This window comes from Natrix helvetica, assembly GCF_964273705.1.
Source record: "Natrix helvetica genome assembly, chromosome: 2".
In the NCBI taxonomy this organism is placed as follows: domain Eukaryota; kingdom Metazoa; phylum Chordata; class Lepidosauria; order Squamata; family Natricidae; genus Natrix; species Natrix helvetica.
This window is the reverse complement of record NC_138552.1, coordinates 137,782,453-137,795,006: the sequence shown is the minus strand read 5'-3', so window position 1 is coordinate 137,795,006 and position 12,554 is coordinate 137,782,453. Positions and strand designations below refer to the sequence as shown.

Sequence of the window (12,554 nt, the reverse complement as noted above, 5' to 3'; positions counted from 1 at the left end):
TGGTTCGAATCCCTATTGCCACGCAATGGAGTGAGCTCCCATTATTTGTCCCAGCTTCTGCCAACCTAGCAGTTTGAAAGCACGTAAACATGCAAGTAGAAAGATAGGAACCACCTTTGATGGGAAACTAACAGTGTTCCGTGCGCATTGGGCATTTAGTCATGCTGGCCACATGACCACGGAGACATCTTCGGACAGTGCTGGCTCTTCGGCTTTGAAACGGAGATGAGCACCACCCCGTAGAGTCAGGAATGACTAGCACTTATGCGCAAGGGGAACCTTCACCTTTACCTATTATCAAAAAACTCCAAATTTTTCTTTCCTATATGGTAAACAATAATGCTTTCAGGCTTTAAGGAGAATTTGGCAAGATGGTCCGGTTTAATCATGCTTTACTGCTAACACAAGCATTAATAGCAACGATGCCATGGAGAGTGGGAGTGATAACCAATACACTAAGGCATCAAATATCCATTAAATACAGGTAGTCCTTGACTTACGGCTACAACTGAGTCCAAAATTTCTGTTGCTAAGCAAGACATTTGTTAAGTGAGTTTTGCCCCATTTTACGACTATTCTTGCCACAGTTCTTAAGTGAATCACTGCAGTGGATACGTTAGCAACCCAATTCTTCAGTGAAACTGAAGCTTCCCCATTGACTTTGCTCGTGAGATGGTTGCAAAAGGTGATCACATGAGTCTGGGACACAGCAAAGGTCATAAATACAAAGCAGTTGCCAAATATCTAGAGTTTGATCATATGATCCTGGAGATGCTGCAAAGGTTGTAACTTTGGAAAAGGGTCATGAGTCACATTTTTCAGTGCTGTTGTAATCTTGAACAGTCATTAAATAAATGGTTGTAAGTCAAGGATTACATGTAATGGCAATAGCTGTTCTTTCATTCTCACCCCACTCCTGCTCTGTCTTTTACCAACTGTGTATCTCATTGGAAAGCCCACTACTATCCTCGTTAGCAGACAGAAGGAGGACCTTTCGGGGAGAATTTATTATCTCTTTGCCACTGTAAGAAACGGAATCGGTGCGCCTGGCCCGGGTAGATCAGGGAAACGGGAGAGTAATTCATAGAATGAACAGGAATCCAATCAAGCAGATATGCCTGTTGCAATGGAAAACCCCTATAAGGAGCCTCTTAAAAAGTGTGTCTTATGTGGTGTAACCGTTGGCTACAAGAATATACAGCTTTTATCACAGTTTATTTCTCCATACACTGGTCACATACTTGGTCATCATATAACAGATTTATGTGCAAAGAAACAAAAAGAAATGTCAAAGGCTATTTAAAGAGCCCAATGCACGGGATTTATGTCGGTTATGCATAAGGACCCAAAGTTTCACAACGACACCAAAATTTGTAATATTAAATATCCGGAACAAATTGTATGAATTATGCCTAGCCCATTTTTGCAATTAGACTGTTTAGTATTATAATGTTAATAAATGAACTATCAATACGTCAAAAAAAAGAAGGAGGAGGAGGAGGACCTCTGGAATCCTCTAGGGCACTGCACACTAGAACAACTAGACACAAGGACAGTTTCCCCCCGAATGCCATCACTCTGCTTAACAACTAATCCCTACAACACTGTTGATAATTTACTAAGACTGTATTGCTATTATTCTTCTCTTCTTTCCTAGTATCTATCTCTCCACACTTATGACTATAACTATGCTGCTTGTATCTTTCAATTTATATTGTTTTTATTTGTTTCCTAGTACGATTTGATAGCTTATTAGTAACCCTGACTATCACTAAGTGTTGTATCTTATGATTCTTGATGAATGTATTTTATTCTCCTTATGTACACTGCAGTGACGTGCGGTGAAGTTTATGGCTAGTGAGGCAGCAATTTTTTTAGACTTGTGGACTTCAACTCCCAGAATTCCACAGCCAGCCATGCTCAGTTCCGATTTAAATAAGTTTTCTTCCTTCTTTTTCTTTTTCTTTTACCTTCCCCTCCTTCCTCCCTCTCTCCCCCCTCCCCCCTCTCAAACACACACACACACACACACACACACACAGAAGTTGGATTATAGTGTTTAATTCCATGTAGTGGACCAGACGAGCTGCCAACAGCGAGTCTTGAGAGACCATTCTGGGAGGAGTTTGACTCTGTTGCCCCCGAGGATTTGGACAGATTGCGTGGACGGCTGCGACCTACCACATGTTTAACGGACCCGTGCCCCTCCTGGCTGGTACTGGCAGCCTGGGAGGTGACACGAGGCTGGCTCCTGGGCCTGGTGAACGCCTCATTGGGTGAGGGATACTTACCTACCGCCTTGAAAGAGGCGGTGGTGAGACCCTTGCTCAAGAGACCTTCGCTCGACCCAATGGAGCTAGCTAATTATCGTCCAGTCTCCAACCTCCCCTTTTTGGCAAAGGTTGTTGAGAATGTGGTGGCGCAACAATTTCCACAACACCTAGACGAATCCGACTATCTAGACCCACGCCAGTCCGGCTTCCGACCCGGGCACAGCACTGAGACAGCCTTGGTCGCGTTGGTTGATGATCTCTGGAGGGCCAGAGATAGGGGTTGTTCCTCTATCCTGGTCCTATTAGACCTCTCGGCGGCTTTTGATACCATCGACCATGGTATCCTATTGCGCCGGTTGGAGGGGATGGGAGTCGGAGGCACCGTTCTGCGGTGGTTCGGCTCCTACCTCTCCGACCGGAAGCAATGTGTGTTGACAGGGGGGCAGAGGTCGTCCCTGAGGCCACTCACTTGTGGGGTGCCGCAGGGGTCGGTCCTCTCGCCTCTCCTGTTCAACGCATATGTGAAGCCGCTGGGCGAGATCATCCGTGGTTTTGGGGTTGAGTACCATCTTTACGCTGATGATACTCAGCTGTATATTTCAACCCCAAACCACCCCAACGAGGCTGTCGAAGTGATGTCCCGGTGTTTGGAAGCCGTCGGGGTCTGGATGGGGGACAACAGACTCAAACTCAACCCCTCCAAGACTGAGTGGCTGTGGGTACCGGCGCCTCGGTTCAGCCAGCTGACCCCATCGCTGGCCATAGGGGGCGAACAGCTGTCCCCTGTGGAGCGGGTGCGCAATTTGGGCGTCCTCCTCGATGCCCGGCTGTCAATGGAGGACCATGTGGCAGCCGTGGCAAGGGGGGCGTTCCACCAGGTTCGCCTGGTGCGCCAATTGCGCCCCCTACTGGACCGGAGTGCCCTGCGCACGGTCACTCATGCGCTGGTGACGTCTCGCCTGGACTACTGCAATGCTCTCTACATGGGGCTTCCCTTGGGACGCATCCGGAGACTGCAGCTAGTTCAGAACGCAGCCGCGCGGGTTATTATGGGAAGTACTCATTACTCCCACATAACACCTCTCCTGCGCGAGCTGCACTGGCTACCTGTGGCCTTTCGGGTGCGTTTCAAGGTATTGATTACCATCTTTAAAGCGCTCCATGGCATAGGACCTAGGTATCTGCAGGATCGCATCCTACCACACACGTCCCTGCGACCTATCCGCTCACACAGGGAGGGGCTCCTCCTGGTGCCGTCTGCTAGGCAATGCCAGCGGGCGACACCTAGGAGTAGATCCTTCTCTGTGATGGGCCCAACCCTCTGGAATGACCTCCCCCCAGACATTCGAACTACCACCGACCTCCGTTCCTTCCGGCAAAAGTTAAAGACTCACCTATTTCAATCAGCTGGCCTGGCACTTTCTTAGTTTTACCTCCCGGGGATTTATTCATTTTAATTGGGTTTGGGGTTTTAATAAGCTTTTAATGTACTATATTTATTATTCTATATACAGTCTTACAACCTCCTTCACCTACGTATTTAATTATTTAACTGTTTTATGTATGTATTTTATAATCGCATTTTAATGACTGTACACCGCCCCGAGTCCCTTTCGGGAGAGGGGGCGGTCTATAAATGTGAATAATAAATAAATAAATAAATAAATAAATAAATAAATAAATAAATAAATAAATAAATAAATGTAGCTGATTTCCAGGGCAAAGGAGGAGTTATTTTTGCCCTGTCCAATGGCATTTTCTTTGATAAAAGGGACGGAAAGATGGTTTTGGGTTCCCTCCTTGAATGAGAGAATCCGTTTTAGTCAAAACTTTCAAATGTAATAAAATGATCTTCCTGTCTCGATCTATTTCATTGGAAAAGATGCCCGCCTGAGGAAAGAGCCTTTCACATCTCTGAAAGCCAGCCCAGGGTGGGATCTCTCCAGGATGGGCGCAAGACCGATCCATGTTCACCAGCAAAGGGAAAAACTCTCTTCCATGGCCTCATTTCCCACCCGAAGCTTCCCCGTTTCTTCTCCATTCTTTTGCTTTCTGCAAAAACAGGGACGCGCTTTGGGAAGGCGGGAGCCCAGAGGAGCCCACCGGCGCCCGCACCGCCCGCTCTGGAAGCCAAACTGCCAAACTTCCCAGCTCAGCTGCTTCCCGGGCGGGTGGCGCCTGCCAGACGGGACGACAGGAACTGTGAGGGAGCACGGGCTCCAGGGGCTCTGAGCGTCCACCAGCCTGAGCTCTTCTGCGGGCGAAAGAAAGTGCTTTAGTCAGTGAGGTGTCAGGGGAGAGGATAGAATCTCTCCTCCTCTCCCCCGACACCTCACTGACTAAAGCGCTTTCTTTCGCCCGTGGAAGAGCTCAGGTGGGCGAAAGGAAGCGCTTTAGTCAGCGGGGTGTGGGGGAGAGGAGAGAATGCTCAGGCATTCTCCCCTCCTCTCCCCCACACCCTGCTGACTAAAGCGCTTCCTTTCGCCCGCCTGAGCTCCTCTTCCTCTTATATATATGAAACTCCCTCGTGGATATTATTATTTTATATATTATTATTTCATGATGAGAGGGGAGGCTCTGCCTCCCCTGCCTCCAATGACCGCACGTCCCTGGTACACTGAGATCATATGCACCAAAGACAAACTCCTTATGTGTCCAATCACACTTGGTCAATAAAGAATTCTATTCTGTTCTGTTCTGTTCTAGTCTAGTCTAGTCTAGTCTAGTCTAGTCTAGTCTAGTCTAGTCTATCCAATCTGAACTTCAGCCTACTATAAATGTTAAGTCTATGTACTTCATATTTATTGCGTTAAAGGGTGGTGCTTTTGAAGAAAAAAACATTTTCCCCACTAACACTAATATTGCATCATGCCCTGGGTGGTCCCCAGTATCCTCAAGGACTTTCTGTCCTTAATTGGGCAGTTCCTGTTGCTTAGTGGTTATCATCACACTCTTTGCAAATTCAAGAATATACAGACATGGTTTCTTTTAAAAGCGTTTCTACCAGCGGAGAAAAATCTGCTTCTCTTTTGCAGGGAACAACATGTGAGTTACCAAGCCGAGCGAAGTATTCATTGCTGCTAAACCTGGAAGCAGCAATAGATGCCGGCAGATTTTTCGCGTCTGCCTGTCTCAAAGAATGTGCTTCCCTTAGAGAACTCGTTTTCTCAGGCCCAGGGTTGAGAATGCTGCCTTCTCCCTGCATTTGTGGCCCTTAGTCTGAGGAGCAAGTACAGGAGATACAGATTGCAGTGATTTTCTAATATAACAAATAATATGTCAGCAAAACGATTGTGGATTTAGACCAATATATACAGTTTCTCGTTTAAGGGGAACCATATGGGTTGCAAGAGAAATGATTTTATTTTACTTGGATGGACAATAAGTAGAAACACATTCCAGATTTCATGGGGGATCTTTTCTCTCCTCCCCCCTGTGACGGCTGAAAGACTCTTCGTAGTTGGCCTCTGGTTGTTCCAGCCGTTTGATAAGGACACATAGATTAACACATAGCCCTCCAAGCTAAAACTGGTATTGTAATGCTGGTTGAGTTAGATGACTAATGATGCCTCTTCAGGCTAGTTCAACAGGTCACCCCTTTTGATGTTTGTAAGTCTTCACAGTAAATATTGTAGATTTAAAAGAAGAGAAAAGACACCCCCAATGAAAGCTGCTTGTAACTTTGTAGAAATTCAGAATTGACGTTAAATACAACACAAACAATTAGATCCAAATCTGATTTTTATCTATTTTTTTTCATAGAGCCAGATGGGTTAGAAGGAAGGATGAAAAGCATGTCAGCATAATTAGAAACCTACTATTGACTCTTTCAACCCCGAAACAGAAGTACATAATATGTAGCTGACCAGGGATAATTGTGACAGAGGGGGTAGCACTCCCAACTAATATGTCTAGTACTGAACAATCTTTCAAATTATAATTTAGCAACCTCATTTAGAAGGATTATGAGCTTCCCTCTCCTGCTAGAACCATAGACCTGTACTTCTGTCTCCCCTTACATTTATTTATTTTAATATTTACTGAGAATATGGAGACTACCTGCCCTGTCAACACACAAGCCATATTAAGATGGCTTACAGAAATCACAGGGCATACAGCGATTTAGTTTGTATAGATATGCTAAACCATATTGGTTGGGTGGAGGGTTATGCTTTAACATTATGTGCAAACTAAGTGCACAATTTTGGGTTAAAATGATCTGGCTCAGGATTATGAGCAAACATGGCCAACTGAAGGACATCATTATGAATAAAACACACAGAGACAAGCAGCAACAATTAAAACAGCTCTTTCCTGAACTAACCCAAAAGAGACACAACTGTAATCTCAGGTTAAAGCAAGATAAATTCATGAGAAAATAAAACTTAATATTTTTAAAGCTTTTTAAAAAAATATTTAAAAAATAATTTCAAAAACTAATTTCAAAAACTAATTTTAAAAACTAACTTTAAAAACTAATTTTAAAAACTAATTTTAAAAACTAATTTTAAAAACTAATTTTAAAAACTAATTTTAAAAAATAATTCTATTTTTTTTTTAATTGCAGGCTTGTGATCTAATATAATGGTATTCAGATTCATTTCCATGCAGTCTACTTTCTCATAATAGGCTGTTCTATCAGTAGATGAATATAGAACTATGAATATAACCTGGAGTAATTGTGGATATTTGGGCTGCTTTCTTGGAAGCTCTATGGCTGCTCCAACTTTGCATTTGACTTCAGTAAAAAGATATCCAGCAGCCTTTCCAGACTCTTCATCTCTAGCCTTCTTAAATAAGTTGTTTGCATCCAGTATTCAGTAACTGCAGGTAGTCCTCAACATACAATCATGACTGAGCCCAAAATTTCCACTGCTAATCCCTGATACTCATGGATCAGATCAGGGGTGAAATGCTCTGAAGTCTGCTACTGGTTTGCTTCATGCACATGTGCCGCAGGCTCTAAGATGCCTTTTCTGAGTCTGCAAAGGTAAATGGGGGGGGGGGGGGGGTGGAACAGCTGTGCCACACGATTTAGATTCACTAAATCCTGCTTTCTTGTGAATATAAATTGCAAGGTACAGCTGATTGTCGCACAGCTGATTATTACAACTTTAAAAAAAACGATATAAAGCATTTTTTTTACTACCGGTTCAGGCGAACCTGTAGCATTTCACCCCTGGATCAGATATAAAGGCTCTTAATCTTTTTATTGTGGCCATGAGCAAATACCTCTGAGTCAAACATTTTTCCAAACTCTTGTGCACTATTTGTTCTCCAGTAAATCCAACCCCACTAAGGTGGGGTCCCCAACCCCCAGGCCATGGACCATTCCCGGGCTGTGGCATGCCAGAAACTGCAAAGCCCCATCCGTGGGATGCAGGCAATATGCAAAACCAGGCATCCTCTGGTCTATGGAAAAACCTTCATCCATGGAACCAGTCCTTAGCTGCCCAAAAGGTTGGGGGCCACTGCACTATGACCATGAAGTCCAATCTTATATGACAACTCAATTCTGCCTTCGAAGTCTAGAGGTTCCCACTCAGGATCAAAAGCTGATTCAACAAAGGAAAACAAACCTGAAATTATTTTGAAACTCATTCATATAACGTTTCTGAGCTCTAATAATATGCTACCTGGTGCTAAGGTCATATGTTTTTAGAAACACTTAGAATTTCTAGTGATGCTCACCAGTAAAAGAAGGAACCCACAGACAAAAGTGTAGACATTTGAGTCTCAGAGGGGGGAACAAGGTACAAAATGGGCTAGAACCATCCATATAACCCTTCCCAGAAGTACAGGTAGTCCTCGACTTACTACCAAAATTAAGCCCCAAAATTTCTGTTGTTAAGCAAGACATTAAGTGGGTTTGCCCCATTTTACGACCTTTCTTGCTACCGTTGTTAAGTGAATCACTGCAGTTGATAAGTTAGTTAACCTGTTTGTTAAGGGAACTTGGCTACTCCATTGGCTTTGCTTATCAGAAGATTGCAGAAGGAGATCATATGGCCCTGGGACACTGCAAAGGTCATACATAGGAATCAGTTGCCAAGTATCTGAATTTTGATCCCATGATTGTGGGGATACTGCAAAGGTTGAATTTGGTCACAAGTCCCATTTTCCAGAGCTGTCATAACATTGAATGGTCACTAAACAGACTGTTGTATGTCGTGGAGTAATTGTATTCAGCTTTGTGACTTTGATGGGTAGCAAAGTCTTATTGGCTACTGTGAGATAAGGACAGCCAGGGCACAATTCCTAATTGGCTGAGATAATTCAAGGTGGAAAGACGCAGAACTCCTCACATCCTTAAAGTCAGAAATTAAATGGAGAGAGCACTGGTCTCTGCAGTAGCAGAATCTGATAAGGAAAGAATTATCAATCTTTTCCTAGTGATGGAAAACTGTAGCCCATGAAAGCTCATACCACAATAAAATTGGGAGTCATTATGATGCCCCAGATGTCTCTGTTATTTTTGGTACTTGTATCTAATAATTTATTGCAGAAAATTCATCCTTCATATATTTGATCATGCATTTGATCATGTTCCATTTATCATTGGTGCCAAACTGGAAATTTATTCCAGTTATCCCGTTTAATGATAAATTAAACTAAGTTAAATTCTACCCACTTATTTCATGATAGATATCATCTTAAATATTACCAACTGGAACAGAAACAGGGCAGTATAAAATATATGTCTTGCATATTTAAAAAGCATCTAGTTCTCTATTTCTGACTTATTTGCAGTGCCATATATTTAAAAATATATATGATATCAATGAGTGGGGAAGAAAGGGATGGAACCTCTACTTGCATAATTAACATCAAGAACGTTTGTGTGAAAAAAGTTCATTTAAAACTTTTTTGATTCTTAAACTCGGGCATCTGTTTCAAAAAGATGGGAATCTTTAAGCCATATCGTATGGATTATATGCAACAGTACATGTTATATGGATAGCCCCAATGGCTGAGTCCGGAAAAGATACCCATGGGAAAATTGGATAAAAGCAACATAAAAACACGTTCTGTATAGAGTGGGGAAAAATCGGTTTATTCAAGTATGCCTCTTATTGAAGGGAGGGAAAACCTGTCTTTTTCTGCATTACTGAAACATCATTTGGAAATGTTAGTGGCACTCCAATGATAACCCACTGCTCTAGTTGAAAAATGTAAATTTAAAGCACGCATTTGGAATAGGGCAGCCCAGAGATAGTATTCAGCCAGTTCTTACAGGTTCTGGAAAACAGGTAGTGGAAATTTTGAGTAGTTCAGAGAACTGGCAAATAGGCTGGCCCTGCCCTCACTGCATCCCAGCCTTCCAGCTGATCTTCTTTTGTTGCTCCGAACAGGAGAACAGAGCTGGAAAGCAGGCTAGTGGGGTGGGGAAGGAATGGGGATTTTGCAGTAAACTTCCCCTGCCATGCCCACAAAGCCATGCCACAAAACCACGCCATGCCCATAAAGTCATGCCCACGGTAGTAGTAAAGTAGCAAGAAAGATAGTAAAAAAAGTAAGATAATAAAAGGTAGTAAAAAAATTAGAATCCCACCACTGGGGCAACCCACATAATAATCACATAAGTTGTGATGAAGACCCTGTTAGAACCTTTTGGGTGCCAGGGACTGGTTCTATGGAGAGAGGTTTTTCCATGGACTGTGCTTTTGTGTCCTGCCTATATCCCATGGATGGGGTTTCGCTTGTTTGTGCGGCCCAGTTTTGGCATGCTACGACTGATTACCAGTGCACAGACTGGGGGTTGGAGACCCCTATGTTAGAAGACAAAATGGAAAAGGCATCAGTGCTTCTGATGGTGGAAAGAGAGATTGGATCCTATGAGAGAGAGAGAGAGAGACGGAGAGAGAGAGAGGCAGAGAGACAGAGACAGAGAGAGAGAGAGAGAGAGAGAGAGAGAGAGAGAGACAGAGACAGAGAGAGAGAGAGAGAGAGAGAGAGAGAGAGAGAGAGAGAGAGAGAGAGAGAGAGAGACTACAAATAATACTACAAATGGTGTTTAAACCAACTCTTCTGACATATGCTTGACCTCAGGCACTGTCAGATCTTCCTTTCTACCTTTGGAACACTGATACCTAATGCCTGCAACATTGCTACTCTTCTAATTCCATATACATCCTTGAGAGTGTCATCAAGAGAAAAAACTAATATAGCTAAGGTATCTGACTAGGCCAGTGGTGGGCAACCCGCGGCTCGGGAGCCACATGCGGCTCTTTACACCCTTTAATGCGGCTCTTCTGTGTGCCGGGTGCCCGCTCCCCTCCCTCCTCTCGGGCTTCGGAGGGAAGCTTCTGAAAAAGCCTGGGCGAGTGACAACCAATTTTGGTCCTATGACTGCAGAATGCTGCAAAATACCATAAATGCAGGCCAGTTGTTGAGTCTTTCAAATGTGATTGGAACACTCAACAAGGTGACCACAGTGTGTGTGTGTGTGTGTGTGTGTGTGTGTGTGTGTGAGTGAGAAAGACAGACAGAGAGAGGAACAGAGAGAGGGAGTGAGGGAGGGAATCAGAGAGAGACTGACAGACAGACAGACAGACAGACACACACACACAGAGACAGAGAGGGGGAGGGGGGGAGAGAAAGATAGACAGACAGAGAGACACACACAGAGTGAGTGATTAAGTGAATGAGTGAGAGACAGACACACCCACATACACAGAGTGACAGAGAGAGAGAGGAAGGGAGGGGAGAGAGACAGAGGGAGAGACAGAGACAGACAGACACACACACACAGAGTGAGTGAGAGACAGACAGACACACACACACAGAGAGTGACAGAGATGGGGGAGGGAGGGAGAGAGAGACAAAGAGCCAGAGAGAGAGAGAGAGAGAAAGAAAAAGAAAAAAAGAAAGAAAGTGGGAGAGAGAGATGAAATTAAAAACAACAACATACAAACCTGACTTACTCAAACTATCCAAGGAAATGCAAGGCCAATGTTCACATTAGTGGTTGTGACTTTGTCAGTCAATGTCAGGATGTAATTTTCTCTACATTGTAAGGCAAATTTTACGGAATTTAACGTTATCGATAAATAATATCGTTCTAAAGTTTTTGTTTTATTAGTTGTGTTATTTGTATCCTCCCGACCTATGTGGATACTTGCATGCAGAATATTCTCAATAAAAACTTATTGAAACTAAAAACAGTGTACCATCCTATGTATTTTTGGTTTTAAAAATGTGGCTCTCAAAGTAAATTTCAATCGTGGTTTAGGCGAGATTTGGCTCAGTTGAAAAAAAAGGTTGCCCACCACTGGACTAGGCCAACCACTCCTCCTTAGCCCAACCCACCTCACTGGTTGGTCATAGGAAGTAAATTTGTAGGAAAGAATCTTCTCCGTACTGCCTTGAGTCCATGGAGGAAAGGGGGATATAAATCGAAAACTTGTGCACTGTGATGAAATGGTTGTCTCTGTTTTTCCAAAACTTGGAATGAAGGAAAAACAATCCCGTTTTGCAAGATGTTGACCATTTCATTCCATATGGTCTTACTTGGGAACCACGAAGCTACCAACATCTTGAGGATTTTCTAAATAGATATGATTAGGGGGTATGAATGAATTACTCAGCTATGAGTAAGACATTTGTAATCATTAAGTCAAACAAATGCGCAAACCAGGTTGTCAATTTCCAAAGGGAAACTCTCCCGCCAAATGTCAACAATATGATCCGAAAAGACTGCAAATTCAGGATTTGGGGACTGTAGACACTGCCATTGTCCAGGAAGCAGTATACCGGTCCTTGCTCTGCACTGAGCTAAGCAACTGAACAAGCAGGTGGCTTATTAACATTTGTACTTTAAAAGTATCTAAAAGATCGAGACATTTGGGATTATTTTGCTGTGGATGGAAATGATGTCTCTCAACAGTTACATTTTCAGTTCATTTTCCTTAGCCACTAATATAAATATTGTGAGATATTACTTGCAACACCAGCCTTACTTTGGATGTTTGGCTCAGTTATGTCCCAGTTAGGCCTAAGGTATCAATATATCATCAGGCTTTTAGTTTTAGAAGGATCAAGCGTATATGTATATCTTCAGCCAACATTTCCAGGCACTTTGTTATGCATGCAACATTACCGTTGTCGATTAACTGTGATATGATCCCAACTGTTTTGGAGAAAGAATGCTGGACTCTCCAGAACAATGGGGAGAATGGCTATTCAATAGTAATGCGCTAGTGGTTATTCTTATGCTTCTGATCCAGGATTGTAACAAATCGCAAGACTGGACAAAGCCAACGGAACAAATTGCAGAAATGC

The 12,554-nt window shown here is 43.3% G+C and overlaps 1 protein-coding gene across 1 annotated transcript; it reads left to right on the top strand.

Annotated features, from left to right (window-relative positions):
- Nucleotides 1-998: 998 nt before the first annotated feature.
- Nucleotides 999-1,463, top strand: LOC309388043 (small ribosomal subunit protein bS18m-like). Its single transcript, XM_081945017.1, is given in 2 exon segments — nucleotides 999-1,300; nucleotides 1,304-1,463. Coding segments are annotated over 2 exon segments (288 nt in total). The 5' UTR covers nucleotides 999-1,114; the 3' UTR covers nucleotides 1,406-1,463.
- The last annotated feature ends 11,091 nt before the right edge of the window (nucleotides 1,464-12,554 follow it).